Source organism: Solanum tuberosum, unplaced genomic scaffold (assembly GCF_000226075.1).
Source record: "Solanum tuberosum cultivar DM 1-3 516 R44 unplaced genomic scaffold, SolTub_3.0 scf00034, whole genome shotgun sequence".
Taxonomy (NCBI): domain Eukaryota; kingdom Viridiplantae; phylum Streptophyta; class Magnoliopsida; order Solanales; family Solanaceae; genus Solanum; species Solanum tuberosum.
In genome coordinates this window covers 2559923-2582616 of record NW_006238962.1, presented here as the reverse complement: position 1 = coordinate 2582616, position 22694 = coordinate 2559923, and the positions used below count along the sequence as shown (strand labels likewise).

General features: G+C 33.0%; 1 protein-coding gene across 2 annotated transcripts; it reads right to left on the bottom strand.

Annotated features, from left to right (window-relative positions):
• Positions 1–547: 547 nt before the first annotated feature.
• Positions 548–11645, bottom strand: LOC102593963 (CSC1-like protein RXW8). 2 transcript variants are annotated; one of them, XM_006342612.2, is made up of 12 exons: positions 11418–11645; positions 10228–10624; positions 9641–9787; positions 8950–9013; positions 8224–8433; positions 7033–7194; positions 5729–6027; positions 4692–4962; positions 4200–4478; positions 1970–2203; positions 1713–1896; positions 548–1636 (listed from the first exon to the last, which is right to left on the bottom strand). In XM_006342612.2, the coding sequence occupies exons 2-12, from the start codon at positions 10506–10508 to the stop codon at positions 900–902; spliced, it is 2868 nt and encodes a 955-aa protein (XP_006342674.1). In that variant the 5' UTR covers positions 10509–10624; positions 11418–11645; the 3' UTR covers positions 548–899. The 2 variants fall into 2 exon arrangements, with proteins under 2 accessions (XP_006342674.1, XP_006342673.1); XM_006342611.2 differs by having other exon boundaries at positions 11433–11645.
• Between the last annotated feature and the right edge of the window lie 11049 nt (positions 11646–22694).

Sequence of the window (22694 nt, the reverse complement as noted above, 5' to 3'; positions counted from 1 at the left end):
TGCAATCCTTTTTTGTTTAAGATGCATTCAAAGCATTTCTAGTTTAATTTAGAAGCTACATATGTGAAGAAATGGTGAGTCCGACACTAAAACAGACACTTTTAAATCTTAAACACCAAAAGAGACACTCTCCAAAAATACATATCAAAACGGACGGTTAACCTATTTAAGGGCGAACTATAACTACCATCTTTTAATACTATAATCCCCGTTAACTCCAAATCCATCCAAAATAATACTACACAAACTCTAAAGGTAGTTTACCCACAAACGGGCGAACTACAATTCTTTTTATTAACTCCTCACGTGAATCTATCTCTTTCTCAAAAAGTGTCTGTTTTAGTACCGTACTCAAGAAATGGTCATGTTATTCCCAAGCATTCTCCATAATTGTGTAATTTGGTTATCATAACCTAGGTTCTATGAATAGGAAAAATACATATTCCAACTACTATTAATAGGGAAAAATATACAGATACTCATGTAAGAGTAGTTGTTTTCCCTTGTGTTCTTAGTGCAAAACTGCATATTATAACTTGAGACAGAGTTTCAAAGAAACAAAATTTTACTCAGATCAAGTAAACTGTTTCACAAATGCATCTATGTACTTATACACAGGTATCCATAGTCATGGAACCATCTATAGTATAATATAAAAAAACAATCTATAGTAACTCTCTAAGTTTTGCAGCTTCAGAGCCTCCAAACAAGTTCTGTACACTTCAAGAAGTCTCTTCCGATGCCATTTTTCGAATGTATGTTTGATGTACACTTCCAAGGAGTCTCCTTACAAGGCAGTTCATACGACACATCAACCGTGCTCATACAATAGGCAGTCGTAAGAATGCAGAAATAGCACCAACACCAACGCGGCATATATATGCACAGAAAAGATTCATCTACTTGCCACGCGATTCTTCAATTTCTGAAGACGTACTTGATGAAGGATGAAGAGGACTGTTAATTTCCAGAGATGTACCTGGTGAAGAAAGACGAGGACTTTTAATTTCTGAAGATTTACGAGGTGAAGCACGACGAGGGCTTTTAATTTCCAAAGATTCACGCGGTGAACGAAGAGGACTTTTAATCTGTGAAGATTTACACGGTGAAGCAGAGCGAGGACTTTTAGTTTCTGAAGATTCACGCGGTGAAGGAAGAAGGGGATTTTTAATTTCCCAAGATGTATTTGACGAAGGAAGATGAGGGCTTTTAATTTCCCAAGGTGTACGTGGTGAAGGAAGATAGGAACTTCTAATTTCTAAAGATGTACGTGGTGATGGAAGATGAGGACGTCTAATTTCCAAAGATGTACGTGGTGAAAGACGATGAGAAGGATTTTTAATTTCCAATGACGTACGTGATGAAGGAAGGTGAGGACTTCTAATTTCTAAAAATGTATGTGATGAAGGAAGATGAGAAGGATTTTTTACTTCCAAACATGTACATGATGAAGGAATATGAGGAGGACTTCTAATTTCCAAAGACGTACGTGATGATGGAATATGTGGCGGACTTTTAATTTCCAAAGACGCGTGTGGTGATAGAAGATGAGGACTTGATGTATGTGATAAAGGATGATGAGGACTTTTAATTTCAACAGATGTACATGATGGAGGAAGATGCGAAGGACTTTTCCCTGCAAGCAATAAAGCGTGTCAAAAAAACATCCAGATAAACAAGGCTGTCCACAGTAGTTATTAAGCTATTTGAACCTGGATTAACATCTTGTATGTCTTGAACCGTATGGATACTCATGTTCTCTTCGTCATTTCCAGGAGCAGCTTTACCCAGTGAAAATAAGGTTGATTTGAACTGACAATAAGCTGATGTGAGTTGTTGATACGTCTCTTTCATCCTCCCATGTACCTCGTCCTGCCTATCCATCTCAATGAGGATCTGTCGAAATGTGCACGGAATAAGATGGCATATATGGATGACCATATAAAATAAACTGTGTGATTAGTCATACCGGAGCAGGAGGGTCCTTAAACAATGGTTCAAACCTTTGCCTACAGTACTCATGGAAGAGGAGTGTACAGATTATCAATGGAATAGTGAAGCTTGATGTAGATGAAGATTTTTTAAATCCAAAAACCGCCAAAGCTATAATTTGCATCAGCACCATTGAGAAAATTGTCGTGTTGTGCACAATAGGCCAATAGGTTCCACCAGTTTGATATTTTGTCACATATACATTGAGGATCTGATAGTTTCACTAAGTTGTCAGATCGCAGGCTAAAGAGGAAAAAGGAAAAAATATACAAGAATGTGGATATTCATTGGTGAAAAGGAAAGAACATCAATCAGCAAAAACTTGGCAAATAAATCCCTTCTTATCTCAACAAGTAGCAAGACTAATAAAAGAATGCAATTCCGCATAGAGATTCCATAAGCGGAAAGTAAAAACTTCCTAGTACTTTAGGCAGAGAAGCAGTGAGAAGTGCATGTTTCTTCGAAATAATGCTTAGAATTTAGAGGTAATACAAAAAAAACACTATATATTCCACCATGAACTACATGCCATCTCCCACCAGAAAAGATATTGGGGCCAAACAATGTTGTATTAATTTGGCAAAGCTAGTGAGTAAGAGTGTCACCAAAAAGCTTGCACTATGAAGTAGCACTTTAGAGAGTAAAGAGTTTCAGGATAAGTACAATCGAGACTGAATTTTATGCACTGCAATTTTGGCCAGCATATGAAAAGTGAAGTTGAGGTGAAATAAGACAGGATTGCGGTGCCTAATTGCAAACAATTTAGATTTTAGGACTGATGTTCCAGGAAAATGGTATCATAGATAATGTCACACAGAAAATAACAATAGGATGGTAAGTACTACCAAAATGTCATGTGATAGGAGGGTACCTGTCAAAGTGAAAGACAAATTCTATACAACGGATCGAAGACCCACAATATTGCATGGGAATGAATGTTGGGCCTCTTAAGCCCAGCACATCCACAAGATGAGTATCAGAAGATGCAGATGCTAAAATCGAGTCCAGTCATACAAGATTAGAAAATATTAAATATAACCACATTTGGCAGAAGGTGCAAATAATACAAAGAGGACAAAATAAGATAAGATCGCTTGAGATGGTTTGGCCATATCCTACATCGACCTCCAGAGGCACTGATTTATAGGTGTGGGACCATGGTGAACGCAGGTGTTAAAAAAGCAACGAGGTAGACCTAAAACCTCATAGAAGAAAGTTGTCTCGAAAAAACTACAATATCTCAGCAGCCGTGCAGACCTAGTGAAAAATAGAGCACAATGCAAGAAAAAGATATATATAGAGGCGATACCAATTAATTCGGGGATTAATTACTACTCATGTTAGTACGTTTACTTCAGGTGAATACAGGCATTAAAAAGGAACACGGTGGACCTAATATCATATAGAAGAAAGTTATCTTGAAAGACCTACAATATCTTAGAATCCGTGCAGACCTAGCGAAAAGTAGAGCACAATGCAAGAAAAAATCTCTATAGGCGATACCGATTAGATGGGATTAATTTCTACTCATGTCAGTACGCTTACTTTAGCTCCACTACTTGCTCGGGGTCTTTATGGATGTTAGTGATTTATATGTAAAAATTTTAGAGACTCTCCAATGCTAGAGAAACTATTTTATTCTAATATTGGAGTATGACGGGCTTAAATGGAGCGACATGGACAGTGAGGATTCATTTAGCTGACCCTAATTAATTTGAAATTGTGGCATAGTTGTTATGTTGTTTAATGATAGTTCATACCTTTTTGAGTATCTGAAATGCTCTTCCGAGAAATCTGTTACTATCTATCCTAAGCTGATTGGATCCTAAATATATCCCATATCAGCACCAACTTATGTCATATCTATACCAAAACATCACAGAAAGAGAAGTCTGTGTGACGTACTCTAAAAACATCACTTTTCATAAGTTTCACCACATATGAGAGATGAGAAGTGTAAGCTCTAGAAACAAGAAGCTCATTAGCTGTCAAAATTTAAGGCAAGGACAGGCATCCAAAAAAACAAACCCCACAAATCAAGACAAAATCAGGATGCACTTTATTATTCTAGGGTCATTCGTAGAGGTCAATAAATACTGCTAAAAAAAGGCGTTACAAAAATGTTAGTTTTCAAGACTCTGTGACCAAAATGTCAACGAACTAATAGAGATATAAAAGAAGATTTTTAAACTAGAAGGATATTTTACCTGATTACGATATACGAGGTAAGCAATGGAATAATAAACTACCAACAATGGCAGTATTACAGGTGCCAAAATGGCATATGCAAAACCAAAGAGGCCAAATAGGAGGATCCTTGGAACTTCTGTATGGTATGGAAAAGTCAGTGTTCCATGACATGAACCATCCATGTTTCTCATAATAAACCTGGAGAACAATCTGCAGATGAGACCGAATGGTTGTAAGAGTTCAACAGACAGACTTGCCCAGCCAGAAGTCAAAACATAAGTCATAAAGAAGGTGGCCTGCAAAAAAAAACATATTACCAATCAATCAACTCTTGAGGTCACGTATATTCACGATTTATACGATACAATATCATTGATGAAAGACAAGGGTAAGCAAACTAATTCATTAACATTGCTAGGGAATAGAAAATGAGAAAACATGAATATTTGAAAAAGATGGTTACATCAAGACAGAAAGCGGGTAAACACACAGAGAGAGGGTGGAGTTACCGTTGATGGCACAGCCGTTGAAAGTAGATTGTTCACATCCTTAAAAATTTTATTGAATCTGTCAAGAACAGATCCGGAGACAATGTTACCAAAGAAAACATTCCAGATGAAGAAATATAGAACTTTTATGCATGCACTCCTCTTCCTGCCACTACGAGAGATAGAGCCCTCCATTTTAGAAAATAGCATCATCAAGGGAGGAACTATGTAGGAAAACAAAATTAATACAACACTTGGTAGATATCCAGTGACAAGCTGAGGAACTCCTCTCCTGCAAGAAAGAGGGAGAAAATGGATTACTATATTGCTCACGTATGTTTCCCTCTCATTATATAATGCCTATTTCTCAAGCAATGACATAAAAAACACAAGTTATTTAATGCATGAATATGAAAAACTCTAATTAAAGCAAACAGGAAATGTTACAATACAAAGGAACGTGGTAAATATTGAGAAGAGAACCATATCACACATTCACTTAATAACATCTTCTTTGTTGGGTCCAACTAGTAGTAATTTCTATTAGGTTTCCACACTTATCTTCCCATGATGCCCCATCCTTGTAGCTAGATCAAGAAAGAACATTTGGATCGAGATCCACAACAGTGGATTCCAATTATTCTTTTATTATTATTTATTTATGTATATGATCTGCTACTATCATTTGGTATCGATCATCAACTTCTTCTTTTAAGCCCTTAGTCTGTCTAACGCCTTCTGATTGGGGTCCGCCCTGGGGTTAGGTTAAGACCATTTTCTTTCCTTTTTCTTTAGATGATGAAAAATTAACTAAAAATTTTGAATGCTTATATTGATTGGATCTCCTTTTAGAATCCTCAGTATCATCCTTTCAAAAGAATACGATCATGAAATTATGCAGCCAGACTTTATCTAATTACATTCAATATAATGTCTATAAGTTATCTACACACACAAACACTTCTGACTCTCCCTCTCTCTCTCACACACCCACACACACTCACATGCAAAACCACCTGTACTACAAGAAATGGAAACAAAACAGAAGACTGCATTACCCCTTTAAAAATCCTCTAAGAAATGGAAATGTCTTTTGCAGCTTGTCGAGGTGAACGAGACTTTGTGTTAGTGAAACAGGCACAAGGAAAAATGCCACAAAAAGAATAGAGGCCACTAAAAGCGCAATTTTACGAATCCAAAGGAGTCTGTAAGGAACACAAATGTTTGACCAGTACATATCATCTGGTTCTGGAGCAGGATCCACAACCCATGACATGGGATTCAAAGATTGAAGACCTTGCGAAGCAACTAAAGCAGCATACCGATTCCTGAAAAAAACTAAAGCAGCTGCAGACTCCTGCAAGAAAAATGTATATCCTTCAGTTCACATCATGTTTTGGCCAACAACAGTTTCAAAAGATTTGACCAGTTAAGAGTCGAGCACAAGAAAGCAAATCACCAATAAAAGCCAGAGGGATTAGTACACATACTCTGGAACATAAGCAACTCAATGTTGTTTCTGTCATTGAAGTGAAATATTTGAATATAAGCAAATGGACAATTGAGCTAAACTCAGGCCCAGTTAGCTCATGAGGTAAGGATTGTCTAAATTTATATAAGGAGATAACAGCCCTTACCCTCAACCAATGTGGGAGTCAAACACTCCCGTGCACGTTCAAGTCTGGACATCTGGTGATGACAACATAACATGAGGGTGATATATTAGGTATACCAAGGACAGGATGAGCTTGGCTCTAATACCATGTTAAGAAAACAGACATCGAATCTAACTCAACACCAAAAGTATCGAGTCTAACTCAACACCAACAGTTAGCCCATGAAGTAAGGATAACCTTAAACCATATAAGAAAACAACACCTTATACCCTCGACCAATGTGGGATCCTAGCAGAGAGGACCGGGAATATGGGATTTCATGAGCTATTTATGCATTTGAACTTTGGAGCAATAACCACAATGAGCTAGTTCCTACTAATAACAATTCACTAACTCATGGAGCTCATATTCATCATGCAGCATGCCAAGTTTTAAAGGTCAAATGTACACCACATAAAGTTTCAGATAAATTACTTCCATATAGTTCCAAATATGTAATGATGGACACACAGTACTGAATAAAAACTTTGTCCCTAGGCATACAGAGACATAATCATAATAACCAAGCCACCACTTGGCAGGTATTGGTGCTGCCTACTGACAGATATTGTCAACAGACTGAACAGAAGCTGAGCAATAAAATGTGTAAAAGGACTGAACACAATCCTCTATGCAATAAAGGAAATATGCATTGAAGTACTCCTAACATATGAATATGTATGATAATATAATGGGATAGATGGCACCTTTTTTCTCAAATCTGAACCATCACAATCATCTCTTCCTTCATCACGATCACACTCATTGGTAATCATCTTGAAAGACGAAGTAGCTCCTCCACATATGCCACATATCATAAGCTCCTTTTGGGTTGTTTTAAGCATCCTGAACACCTCCTCTGCATCAATCTGTCGCCATACAACGTATGGTACATTAAGCATCAAATACAAAAAAAATGAAGGAGCAAAGGAAGAGCACCAACCAAGAAGTTAAATGTCAAAACAGTAGTGTAAGCAGAAGTCTAGATTAAGAAGAAACCAACTGAGTACTATCTTAAGCTCATGCAGAAACAGTTTCTTTCTCATATCAAAAAGGGTTATAAGAATACTCAAATAAGAAGAAAAGAAAGGGAGGTGAGCTGCTCGAGGAGTAGTGCTTTTCACTTAGGGCCATTGAAGCTAATAAAAAAGGCCCCGTATGTTTTGAAAACAATGTATGTGAAAGAAAAAAAAAAAGATTTTCAATTTAGAGAAAAATGGTAACATTGTTTTGGTCTTTTTTCACAAAATTTTTCTAACAAATAAACTTCAAAGCTTGAAAAAGTTTTTGGCCAAAAAGAAATCACCTTGTGGAATAGTTGAGGTGCATAAATGTGCAAGAACCTAACCAAAAACTACCACATAAGGTTATCATTTTTATCACAAGCATCACTGGGCCAACTCTAAAAGGCTATAATCATCAGATTTTTTTGAGAAAAGGGTAACTTAAATACTAGAAGAGATATCTCCATCTCAGATGAAAAGTTCATCCCATTCCTCAGATAAGACCAAAAAGCATGTGCTTCCCAACAGAAGCTTCTGCTATCCTCTTTTCTTTTGATAAATAAAGCATCTGCTATCTATTATGTAGTACTTGGTGGCGAATATCTACCACAAACCAAACATTGATTTCATCTCATCTTACACATTGCAAAGTTATTTGTGTACCTTTCTGAACGTGAAAAATAGGACTAAACTTATAGGTCCCAGTCCCCACATCTCCCTTCATGCAATACTCATAATATACACAGTTTCATCTCCAATATTAAAAATCAGTTGAAACCATAACAGCATAATCTATTCGGGCACAAGACAAACTTTGAACAACACCAAGCTCTCCAAAGCTGCAATGCAAATGCTTGCCTAGTTAGACTACAATATAAAGGATCTTAATCTCACCAGCAGTTTCTGGACATAGCCAGAGCGATAGACAATTTGATGAGATAGATAACTTGATGCGTAGTAATTCATGAAGAATTTTTCCAGTGAACGACTGTATGATTCTTCCTTAGACTTTGGGATAGAACGGACCAGAACAGTGAAGTAACTTGGGCGGGAAAGTGATGAACTGAAGTATGCCAGCCGCTTCTTTGAGATACTCTTGTACTCCTAAAAGAAAGCAGCAAAAACTCTAAGATAAAAACACTGACACAGCATAAGTACAAAGTATCTAGTGTAAAACAAATACAAGTTCAACAGGAAAGAAAAATAACAGATGATTTAGAAATTAGTAGTAAATTCTTACAGAGTAAAGAAGAAGACAAGCGGAGCAGGATATGATATACAGTGCGAGGCAGTGAACCCAAAACCTGAAGAAAAAGTAGAGGCAAATTTAAGTGAAGAGTAAACTGTGATAGAAAAGAAGCACAGTAAATCAAGAAATAATGTCATTAACACATATCTTTTCTGTGAAAAACAGAATTATGGTAATCTTACAAGTAGATCTCGTCTATAATCCCCCCCCCCCCAAAAAAAAAAAAAAAAAAAAACTAACCAGCATAACATGTGACTCTAAGATAAAAACACTGACACAGCATAAGTACAAAGTATCTAGTGTAAAACAAATACAAGTTCAACAGGAAAGAAAAATAACAGATGATTTAGAAATTAGTAGTAAATTCTTACAGAGTAAAGAAGAAGACAAGCGGAGCAGGATATGATATACAGTGCGAGGCAGTGAACCCAAAACCTGAAGAAAAAGTAGAGGCAAATTTAAGTGAAGAGTAAACTGTGATAGAAAAGAAGCACAGTAAATCAAGAAATAATGTCATTAACACATATCTTTTCTGTGAAAAACAGAATTATGGTAATCTTACAAGTAGATCTCGTCTATAATCCCCCCCCCCCCAAAAAAAAAAAAAAAAAAACTTATGTGGCATTGTTTGACTTGGCACAAAGTTTAAGAAAGAAACGAAGACTTCTGAAATTTGTGTTCTAAAACAAACCTTAGATATTTGTGTAGCTATAAATCATTTCATTAAGGGTAAAAGTGAATTATAAAGTTTAGTTGTTTCTAATTATACAAAGGTGACATTCTTTCTTGGACGCACTAAAAAGGAAAGTGTGTCATATAAATTGGGACGAAGGGATAGTCTCTCGTTATTAGGTAAAATTCATTAACTTCATATGCAAAATGCTGAAAGGATTAAACTTGGCATTTGCAGATTGTTGGACACTAGGCAAAGACAAAAGCTTTCTATATCGCATGGAATAAAATCACTACTTGCATTATGCATCTGTGTATGTCCATTTAGAAGGGAATAGATTAATTATCTACATTCAAATAATTAGCAGCATACTTTCACATGTTTCATACCATCTTGACCCTGGCTCAACATTCACAATGGTGAATACCTCCAATGACTCGGCAGGAATTTGCTGACGCTTTATATCTTGACCAAAATAATTAAGAGGCACCACGAGGAAAAGGCCTAGAGTAGTTGCAATGGAGAATATTCGGAAACTGTCCACCATAAGAAGCAGGAAAAGGTAAGTACACTTACGAGACTAATGGTACATAGACCCGACATAGATGAAGTAAAGATAGGTGCACAGCATACTTAAGAACAAATTCACCATCTAACATATGATATACATCCTTATTGGGAAATGCATACTGCAATAGTACAATGACATCAAACTGTCCACCTTTATTGGAAACACACTATTTAAAATCAGTCCATGGCAACAAGCAATTAATATTTCAGCAACAAGTGGACATCTTTCCACTGGAATTCCTCAGCTTGATGAAATATTCACTAACAATTACTGAACTTCAGTTGAAACGTGGACAAAGTTGAGGGAAGAATCGCTAACTCTGAATTTCAGGCACTAAATTGACTTTTTCAACAAAAAAAGGTGAGGAAGTAATTACTTCTACAATGAGGAAAGTTGAGCTTTCACCTGAAAACAATCATCCGCACCAACACGAATGCATCCAAGCCCCCGGCATCAACTATTTCATCATCGGATGCTTCCCATGCCTTGAAGATCCAACTAGGAGAAGGAACAAATCGCTCAAAGTTAAAGCCACCGAGCTGTCTTGTTCGTACCCGAGCAAATCTCTGGCTGAAGTAGACATTTACAAAAGTTGGTTGTTTCCTTAGTAAGGAATACAGAATGAGCAGCACCACACAGACTGAAATATTAACTCCAGCAGAAGTCAAGAGTGCAGATAGCTTCATCCCCGTCTTTCAAATAAGCCAGCAACCTCAATCAATAATCAAGCTCATAGGCATTCCCTAATGACTGGAAAACATCCAGTAGCCAGAAAAACAGTTTTGTGTTTGCAGTCCACAAACTGCAAAAGTAAATGTTTTAGGCTCAAGTGTTTCATTTTTCACAAATATGATAGAACTAGAGATAAACACTTCCCATAAGTTCAAGAATTAGTCATGCAAGTTGCAGAAAGAGGTCCTCTTCTATCAAAAAATTGTCCGGTAACGAGGAACCACAAATCATATCCTAGATTTAAAGTTCATAACTCAAAAATATCCTACCTTGTTAAATGAACTATTCTAAAAAATTGATCTTTTCTAACATAAATGGCAACACTAGCATAATATACCATAAAACGAAAAACCAAAGGCCCCAAGTTCTCTTCTTCTTCTTTTTTGGGTATCATGCTTTTAAAAAGAACAGCAAAATGCACAATTGAGCAACAGTAAAGGTAAAAGTCCACTCGGAGATCTAATGATTCTCAACTCACTTTATTGACCACTAGGCGACTTCCTTGTCCAACCCGAGTTTAGCAGGTATCACGTGGAACTAGTCTAATGCACACAAGTTAGTCCCAACACCTCAATTTAATTTAATTTTTTCAAAAAAGGTTAAATCCTACTGAGAGAAATTACAACTGCTGATTCAAATTGGTGAACCGCTATTTGAAAACCGCCACATCTATCTAGTTAGCAACAATCAATTTATACAGAAATCACTTCAAATAGTTAAATTTAAACTCAATTGCCAGTAACACCAAAAACTTAAGCAGAACAGCAACTTGAACAACTAAAATTCATCACACAAACTAACAAAAACATTAATGGAGCAAAATCTACACAATTACTCAATCAAATTGAAAAAACAAAACTTACATTAAATTGACTCACCGGAAAGTGATAAGTTTCTCCGATATGATGAACGAGCAACCAAAAAAACAAAAAACAAAAAAAAAACTAATAATTCCTCCTTTAAAGAAAAAAAAAAGCAGTAATTACTTCTACTTCACAGCGACTACAATGAGTATATAGAAAGGTAAACAATTTTTTTGAGACCAAAAAGCCCTTAGTACTTTTGTGTGACAGAAAAAATGAGCTGCTAAAAATAATTTTTTTGAAGATGAAGGTATAGTAGGGAGGCGCGTAGGCTTTTTGTATTTTTCTACTTTTACAAAACGGCGCGTCGGTTGAGAATGATTATTTTTGACTATTTTGGCCTTTTCAGAGAGTCCAATTTATAATAATTACTTATTTTTTATAGTTAAAAGATCAAAAATACCTTTAAAATATTTCTCCTTTATAAACCACAGTCAAATATTTATCGAAACATACCTCAATTATTCCTATTTAATTTTGAGAGAATTATTGAAAACAATACTAAATTCGGTTCTACAAGATTTTGAGACCATAAAAAATCATTTTACTTGACTAACTAAACTTAAATACACTTCGATCTTACAACATGTCTGAAATACACTCATAAATTCTCGCTAAGTTTAGGAGTGTCTTCAACACTTTTATCAACTTCTTATTAAGAGCCTCATGCTCCTACAAGATTTTGAGATCACTTGTTATGTTACGTTGCAGATCGGGGGTGTATCTAAGTTTATTTAGTCAAATAGAAGGTGTTTATAAGGCCGTCAAAAATTGGGAGATGAAACTAATAATGTGTCAAATTTGAATGCTTTCAATACTTCTCTTAATATTTAATGATAATCCAAATAAAAAAAATTACATACATGATAATTTAGATATGAAACTCAAAAAATGAAATATTTTTGTATATTTTCGAATCTTTACTCTGTTTTTTATAGTATGATTTACGTGGTGAGAAGGTAGATTTTGCGGGCCCGACGGAAGTGCCACGTGGATTTAATGGATGAACATACCGACTTAACTGTCATTGTCGCATTTTGATTTTGATTGGTGTACGTAACTTTAAGTAAAGGAAATACACATATTGGAGTTCTGTTCATATTTATTGTTCACGTGGATTTGTTTTATATTTAAAGCGTTTATGTTAGACTTTTATATTTGTACAATTTAAAAATATGCATTATTTAGTCTAAACTTTGATTCAGTGTATATTCAACTTTTTTCACTTTTCTTTTTTTCTATATTATTTTAATGTGGTTTGAATGGGTGGATTTGTTGTCAATAAATTTAAGAATAAGAATACTTTTGGAATGAAAGTTTAGGTAATTGTTTTAACATCAGCGTCTCTTTAATATGGTAAAATTATAGAGTCACGTATCATTTTATTTGTTGCATCTTAAGAGTGTCTGTTAAGTAAATACTAGACAGGTAAAAATGAGTGAAGAAAGTAAAAAAGTACTTCTTGTATATATTTTTTTTAAAGAGTGTAAAAGAAAAATATGACAACAAATATGAAACGACGTCAGCAATATAGTTATATATAACTTGATGCAATTCTCTTTTTAAGGTCTCAATGTTCTCGTGGAATTTACTACATCAATCACCTTAGGTTGTATGTGATATATAGATAGCAAAAAAATTTGATTAGTATGAAGAATTTTGGATTTCGAATAACTCTATGGTTCTAAAAAATGTGAGGAACACTTTTTATTTTATCTATTATATGTTTAATATGCAACGTTAAGAGAGTCTAAAAAATAGTATTTAAGTTTTAATTGAGATCAAAATGAAAAGTGATAACAACTTGAAGAGGCCGTTTATGCATTTGGTCTAAGATTTATATGTTAAATTAAATAAATAGTGTAGTTTCTTTACTACTAGTAAAATTTCACAAATTTAACATTTTTTTATATTTAGAACCTGCAATATGAGACTGCTTTTTTTCTTAACAAGATGTTTCGAGTTTGAGTTCTAGTTACCAAACAATTCTTAATAGGGATCGTTTCTTCTATATGGGATCATATGCAGTGCGAATCTGAAATAGTTGGATTTCAATGTGGATACTGAACACTGATAAAACCAAAAAAAGAACATGAGATCATCATAGAAGAATTGAAAAAGAGAAAAAGATGCCTAAGAGAAGACGTAAATTCTTGCAAAACGAAGGGAATATATCTATCCACATAGTGAAACTAATGGTGAACATTTGATGGTCCACTTTCTTAGATACGTAGTGTGTTTATTAGAGGAATAAATATCAAATAAAGATTAAAAAAACGATGGTATCAATTTGATATTTTGATATTATCGCTATAAAGAAGAGTTTTGGGATTATTTCTTTTTATAAAAAATGGGATCAAAATTTAATAAATTTCAAACATTTCCATATTTGTTGCAATGAGTATTTGAGTGTTTTTGCTTGAATCGTACAAGATGAAAGTCTCATATAGTACTGTTCTAAGAGGGAGAGTTTCACCTAACTATCGTAATAAAGTATATGATTGGTTTGAAGAATGTTAGTAGTCTAAAGTCAAAAATGAATCGGAGACTTTAAACTTTTAATTTTTTGTTTTTTTTTAAATGTGTAGAATATATTAAAATGTTATTTAATTTTGTGATTTTAAACATGTCACGTAAAAAATTAAAAATTAAAAATTGACAAAATAAATAACTATTTTTTTTCAAACAGACAAAGTTAAAAATTAAAATAAAGATTGTATAAAATATATTTTTTTAAGGAAAATGTATAATAATTTTACTATTGCTAAAAAAATGATGCCCATCAAATTTAGAGGTCTAATGAAGGTGCCTTATTTTCTAAGGCTTAGAACCGACCCTGTGTTTATCTTGTAACCGGCCAAGAATATAACACAATCCTACGTGGGCCATGTTATTCGAGGTGACTCGAATATTATCGATTATTTATTAATAGGAAAATTATGTCGAATATAAATTATTTTGTTTGTATATTAATTATTGATAAACGAAATATTTAAATGAAGTTTTGATAAATTTTAAATTCTTGATCCACTTTCATATCTTAGATTAATTAGTCATGCATGTGAGTGCTGCATGCATGTATTTATAATATCTTATATTTATTATAATAAATCATGAAAAGAACTTGTTAGTTCTTAATTAATAAGTAATTAATATCGATAGTGTTATGTGGTGTTTATCGTGTCAACCACGAGTTTAGTCCAACTAATTTAAGACTAAAGCATAGTCAATTAATTGCTTGAATTATTGCTAGTATTAGCTAGAACGCCTTTATTTGGAAACACTCTTTATATCCACAAAAAAGGTCTTCATATATATTGTAAAATATCTGATTTAGTCGAGTCTTAATATAAAATATGCATATTGATTAATCATTTTTCATATATTTAATATAAATTATAGTAAATTTTTTAGGGTTTCTCCATCTTTAATTAAGGATTTTGAATTTGAGTCCTTTGAAATGAAAATCCGGAAGTGTCTCCCCAAAAATTGGGCCCCAACAATACACAAAATTTAATTTAATCGAGTAATATTGGTACTGATTAGAGGTGTCAAATAAGTGGATTAGACTAAAAATGCGGATTATAACCCAACTCGTCCGATTCTTCTTAAAGTTTAATTGCTTTAATATATTTACTTTTATAAATTATAAAATTATTATTTTTCTTTATTATGACTATATGTGATATGTCAAATATGACTAGACTAAAAAGGTTGAATAAATAATAGACGAATTTCCCCCCTTCCCCCAAACTTGAACGGATAGAACTTGATTTTAACGCCCCTAGTATTAATAAATCGAGTGGAAAACATTTCCCGCATCATACAAACCTAAGTAAGGATATGAGACCCCAATCCGTAGCACACAAAAAAATCGTAAAAATATAATATAAATGTCATTTAAAACGAGACTCTTGATTAAAGACGCTAAATCATCATCTACCGAACTAGTTGTGAGCTGCTTTTGCCAAACTTTCTACTTTAATACGTAAATTATTGCAAGACAAGACATTGATAAGGACCTCCTAATTGAGTGGCTGTAATTATCAAGGTATATTAGAAAATGAAATATATATTGCCAGCTAGGAAACAAAGTTGATATTTATTATGGCATTTAATTAAAATCATGGTGTGGATATATAGAGATTTTTTTAAAAGAAGCAAAAAGAAACATCTTTTGTCCACTTATACATAACTACTCCAAATATACATAATTTTCAAAAAGTTTTGTCACTTTGTCAACCATGAAAAATAGTACAATTCCAATTCAACAATTTAATTAGTTTTTCTCTTTGTTTGATTGAAACAATTGAGTTTTTTTTGTTCTTATGTTCACATCATGGAGAAAATAGTTACCACATGTTTTGGGTTTGGCAATTTTGAATGTTTGCAACATTTATGTTTCACTTGATAAGTGGCGGTTGATCGAGGACCTCCATCGTTAATTATTAATCAGTAGATAGGTTAAAAATTTGAGTCACGCGGAAAAATAAATGAAAATACTATTGATATAAAATCCTCCTGAAGTGGGGTGGGGAAAATATTTATGTTTCACGTAAGTGTTGAAATATGAACTCATCCAAAAAAATTATGAAGATTATGGCAATATCTTGCAATATATATGTTCATGTCTCTGTCTCACTAGGACTTACTCCCTCCGTCCCTATTTACTTGTCCATATTTTCTCTTTTAGATGTCCCTATTTACTTGTCTATTTTGATAAATCAAAAAAGGACAAAAAAATTTTTCCTATTATACCCTCATTTAAACTTCCCCAAACATTGATTAGTTATCTTGAATAAATTTATTTTGGAATCATAATTAATAAGGGCAAAATTGTAACTTTACTATGCTAATCATTGTTGTCTTAATATGTGTGTCATTTCTAAAGTGGACAACTAAATAGGGACGGAGGGAGTATGATGTAGTATAACTAAGTGATTGGTTTAATGATACATGATAACATTAATTTTAGGTTGAATGTATCGATGAGATCTTAAATTTGTTAGTAAATTTTATTATTTATACACTTGAACTATGACATGTTTTAATTAAGCACATGAACACATGATAAAATATTTCTAGTTGATACTTTCGGCTCATATTTTGAAAAATTAAAATTTCCATATGTATTCTCGAACGTCTATTAAATAGATATAAGTTAATTACATAGAATATATCCTATTCTTTGAATTATACACATTAATATCAATTGGAACAAGCGTAATGTTTTACTATTTGTTAAAGCTAAACACCTTATACAAAGCATCAAGCCACAGGCTGCAGAAAGAACAACAACAGTAATCATTTAATATATTTTTAATTGACTTAGCTTCTTTAAAATTTTAAAATCTCTCCTTTTAGTTGGAGATATCGATATCACGATAGAGAGAAGACCACGGCTAAGAACATGGAGAAGAAGATGATGGATGTTATGATTGGAATAAATTAATTTATATGGTGATAGTTTTAGTTTTTAATCTCAACCTTTAACCTAATATTAATTTATTTAGATTTGTCACGGTAAAATTATTTTTCCACGTGGCATGTCATGTGGAAGAATTTTAGATAAAAGAGAGTGTACACACATCATTAGAAACTAATGAATATGTTTTGTTAACTATTGAGTAATAGTCCAAGTAGAAAACTCACAATCTCAATAATTCAAATATGTAAAAAGACTCAAAATATTTATCTCTCTCGAAGTTAGTAATAAGAGTACATCAACCCGTATTGTAACGAGCTAATAGAAAGTAGGTGCATCATTCAAATTATGAAGGCATTTGGGAAGATCACACAACAAAACAATATCAGACAATGACAGTCATCCCTCCACCAATTAATGGATGGCACATATTGATTGCATCACCCATTAATTAAACTAAAACAATCGATTATAAAATACAGTAATCCAATTAAATTATTGTTGAATTTCATAAAGAGCGTTATTAGAGATTTTTATAATTCGTTATTGAAATTCTACTTAGCAGTAATTATTGGAAATTTGGGGATTTTATAAAAGGGAAATTGTTAATTACTTAGATTTTAATCAATAATAAAGACGTACTGGGTTGTAGTTTTTAAATATTGAAACTTAAGCGAATAGTTTACTATCAATTATAATCATTCAAGTGTGTTAATCGTAAAATATGTAAGTCTTCTACAACCTCTCTGTCAAATTAAGAGAAGTAACACCTTAAATTTTTGCTGGCACTTGAGTGTCAAATTAATTTGTTCATTCATTAAAATCTTTAAGTTAGCTATTCTCTTTCTCGAGCTCAAGCTATTAGATGGAGGTTGATAACTCCAAAACTAGTTAATGATATTTTTTTTCCTAATTTTAACCTCTTTTGTCAAGCAAGTCAGATACGAGCGAGTTCTTAATATTTGCAAATCATTAAAAAAATATTTTTTACGAAAGAACCTTAATACACAATAATCACGTATAAGAGCCTACTCCACCAATCTTAAATTATCTGTCATGAAATACTTATCTTAAATTATTTATCGTTTTAAAAGTTTAAGGATAATTTTTTTCTCTTCATTGTATCCTCAGTAGTAATTGTTCTTAACACTACAACACCTCAACTATGGGGTGATGTTTTAATTGTCTAAATAACAATAAATGGTAAAACGGTTAAAACCTTCTCCTAAGTAAAAAGTTATTCCCTCGGTGTCAAAATACTTGTCATTTTTTTAAAATTATATGTCTGAAAATCCTTGCTATTACATAAATACAAGACAAAATTAATTATTTTTTCTCATTTATCCTTTATAGTACTTAATTATTGTTTTGAAAGCTATAAAAACCTCAATTATTACACTTAAATAGAGTAAAATTTTAATATAGAGAGATTAAATCTTAAGACATAAATAAAAATAAAATAGCCAAGTACACCTTCTAATTATTATTTTCTAAAAAGAGGGTATAAATATAAAAAAAAACATGACATATACTTTGAGACAAAGCGAGCAATAAAATTTACACATTTTCAATTCTCTATTATTGACATTAATAATAGTACTTCTTCCATTTCTTTACTTGTTCATAGAGTATTTAACTTGCCACCCCATCTAAGAAGTAATAAATAAAAAAATAATTTCACCATATCACCCAAAGAATTAATAAATTTAGTATTTTAACAAATGCATTAATATCGAAGAAATGATCATAAGTATTAAGAATAAAGATAAATCAGAAATTATGTGATAAATTATCTGTTGATTTTCTAAACTAGACAAATAAAAATAAACATCTTTTTTTCTCTTTTTAGTATAGTAGATACGTATAGATGAACGTACAGAGAACCTTTCACCAAGGGCAAAATTGTCATTCGCCATTTAATGGCTGCCATTACGGGTGTACATAGGTCGGTTTGGTTTGATTTTTCATTAAAAAAAAAACTAAACCGAATTATGTCGGTTTATTAAATCTAAAAACCAAATCAAACCACATAAAGTCAGTTTTTTCGGTTTCGGCTTTAGCCGGTTCTTTCGATTTTTTTTTGTTTTTCAGTTTTTCAATTTTTTACAACTATACGGTGTTTGAAAAAGAGATCAAATATATTTTCACTTACCTGTATGATAAGCTAAACTTAAAAATGTTAAATGAATAGAAATTTTCGAAAAGACGGTAAAATTCACATGAGTACAATTTTTTTTTTTTGAAATATCAATGCTCATTATGTTAATTAATAAGATTAAAGGCTACATGGAAACTGAATACAAAACAAAATATCTACAAAGTAAATTGTTAACTTTGAATTTGAAAAACTATAACAATATAATTGTAACTTCGGATCTAAATACAAAATAAAATAATTACAAATTTTACAAGCCCAAATTTGAAATAAAATATATAAACATTGAAACTATAAACTAACTAAAAATTACATTAACAAAGTAGATTATAAATAATATTTTTTATCTATAAATAAAAGAAAATTATATATATATTGTTTTATTTAAAAAATAAATTTAAAACTGGTTTTGAGAGTCGCCACTTAATTTTTAAGAAAAATCAAGAAAACTGTTGTTTTCAAAAGACTAAAACAGAAAATCTAATGAAAACTTTAAAAGGGTTCGGGTTCTTATTTGCATTTCGGGAAGGGTTTGAAAGCACCTTAAATGCCCGCTAAAATATTTTAACTCATCTTGAATTGCAAAAGTGAACTACTTTATAGTTGGGACCATTTTAATAGAAAAAATAATGAAATATTATCTAAGTGAAGTATTTCATAAACTTATTTATTTATTATTTATTTATTTTTTAAGTCAAGTGAAAGAGGAATAATTTAGTTAAGCGATTAATTCAAAATGGGTGTCTTTTGGGGATTTGAAGTTTCGAGACCTTAATATTAATTTTTAACAAATAAGCACATAATAGCAGTTAAATAGATAGGGAAAGAGAATTTGGGCCCAAATCTGGTTTTCCTGTCCACCTGGGCCAGTATTTGGGCCTATTTCGTTTTGGGACCAAAGACCCAATATTCAACACCTGTCCTAAACTAATCTTTGAATTTTGCTTCTCTTTGGGCCTTTGGCACAACCCTTGTCTCCTTGTAACTGTCCTAGTAACTAACAAATAATACTCCCTCTGTCCCAATTTATATGACTCACTTTCCTTTTTAGTCAGTCCCAAAAAGAATGACACATTTCTATTTTAAGTAACAATTTGCCTATGAAATGTCTTTTTACCCTTAATGAAAATTGAATTTACAACCACACAAATTTCTATCATTCATTTTGGACCACAAGTTTTAAAAGTCTTTCCATTTTTCTTAAAGTTTGTGCCAAATCAAAGTACATCATATAAAATGGGACGGAGGGAGTAATGATTACAATAAATGGGATTAGGCTCAAAATAACGAAATACAAATTTCTTTTTGTGCAAAGAGTGGGCCTTTGGCCCAATCTTTCGATTCTTCTTTGCTTCAGATCCTTTCAACTCCGAGGCCTGTTCATCGATATTTGTAATTGGCTGACTCGAATAAAGGATTTTGGGGCCTCCATGGCTCTCCCGAAATGCAAAGGGGGAGGCGATACGAGTCCATGATGAACTCGGACCGATTTCACATGTGAGAAAACAAAAGTAAAATTAATATAGGTCCATATAATGAAATCAAAGTATGGAAAGTGAGGGATAGGTCCATATAATGAAATCAAAGTATGTAATGGAGGGATAAACTAATTCTATCCTCAAAAACCAAGGACTCTCATGAAAGAGAGCACACCATCAAATTAAAATTTAAGATCGACAAAAAAAAAACTCTTTATCTTTATCACTTTTAGAACCTATTCTAAGAAAACAAAAGAAAAAGAAAAGGCTAAGAATAATGTAAATATCCAAAAATATTGAGCATCTTAGATGTGATTCTTGAGTACACATTATTAAATAAGATTAATACGACACTTTTAACTAATAAAACTCATCACAAACAGCAAGTTGGCAAGCTCAATCTTACAATGATTAAACTAATCTTAACTCAATTTCCAAAGGTTTGTAGCAAACATTAATCTATAAAGAAGATTTATGAACAAGAGTGGACATTTACGAACTAGATAGGCTAAAGAAAAATTGCTAATTATAGTAAATGCATAACAGACAATTCCTAAGCCTAACAGACCAATCCTAAATTGCTAATGATAATAAATGCACATATACATGTTAGCAGTACAACAAGAAACTATCACTTACTATAGCAAAGAAAACCAAAACAAAGTGAACATTAATGGAATCTAAGAAAAGATTAACACGGAGAAATCTCAAACTAAGAAAAAAAATTAATGGAAACTAAACCTGTGGCCATCTCTTGATCATTAAGAGGTTCGACTTATCCAAAAAAATCGCATTCAACGGGTGCCAAATACTTCGAAAAACCAAACATCAAAGCTGGCAGAATCTTAAAAAGAGATGAGACGCGATAGCAGTTTACGACTTATTAGACTAGTATGACAAAACCAAAGAGCAAAAAATAGCAACAATCAGCTAAATCCAGAAAATCGCAAGAAAATATAGCATTCTGAAGCTAAATATTTCACAGAAAACCGATTTTCAAACTCAAAACGAACAAATGACTTACAGCAAATAGTAGCAAATAATGAAGAGGCTGATGCTTGAAAACAAGGTATAGCAAATAAACATAAATCAATGGTATTCCAGCAAACAGATTCTCACATGCCCAGATTCATACTTATAGCTCAAAGTAACTAGCGTATAACAAGATGAACGACTAGAGATTTAAACAAATACGGTTATAAATCCGGTGGCTCAAATTCAAACCAAAACAGACTTTCAATCAAGAGTAGGGGCCAACATAAAAAAAACACAAGAAAGAAGCCAAGAAAACCAACAGCTTGTTCGTTGCACACTACTTGGAATCGAAACAAAGCGTAACTAAGGGAGGGGGCGTTACCTTTTTCCGGGCAGCAAGACTGGGACGAAGCGAACAGGGGGCGAGTTTTACCACACAAACGCGAACCGAACAGCCAATGAGAGACCTGGGCAGCAACCCAAATCCGGACTAACTTTGAAGATCGATGATGATCAGGCTAGACGAATGAAACTCGAACAAAAACTCCTTTCCCTTTTTCGAATGTATTTAGTGTATGTTCTATAGCTATTTTGCTTTGTTGTTCCCTTTCTTAGTTAAAGATTTTCCAACTCCAAAAATCCCCCTCTTCACCGTGAATAAAAGTAGATATATAGAAGGGAAAAGTAGGTTTCGTAAATGAGGGGGAAAAGGATAAAATCCGATTCAAAGGACCAAATTCTAATTCAAAACTCCCAAAAGCTCTTTCACCAATTGAGGAAGACATACTTTCTCTGAGATTTTCGCTCTATTTCGGAAGAGGAAAGGGGAATGGATGGTTGGGATCGATCTCTCGTCCTCACACTCGACGTGGCGCCCATCCGAGCGAGCCAAGGACGCCATAACTTTCTGTTGCAGTTGTACGATTGAAAGGGATGGGAAGAAGAGGACAATAAAAGTGGACGTTGGAACGTCGTTTTGCTCTTCCATATTCATACCGCTTCGATTGATGTTGTTGTCGTCTTTTTGTTGATGACCATGTGAGCATTTGGGTTTTAATGAGGCCGGGTCATGGGTTAAAGGTTGTTGGGTCATTTAGGAGTTGGGCTGAAAGAGGTAAAAGGCCCAACATAATCAATTAAAATTGATTGAGTGAATTGGCTAGATGGCTAAGGTAAGTAATAGAGAATTAATTAACAATTTAGTCAAATTGAGTTAATTAGTAAATTCGACTAGTAATTAAATA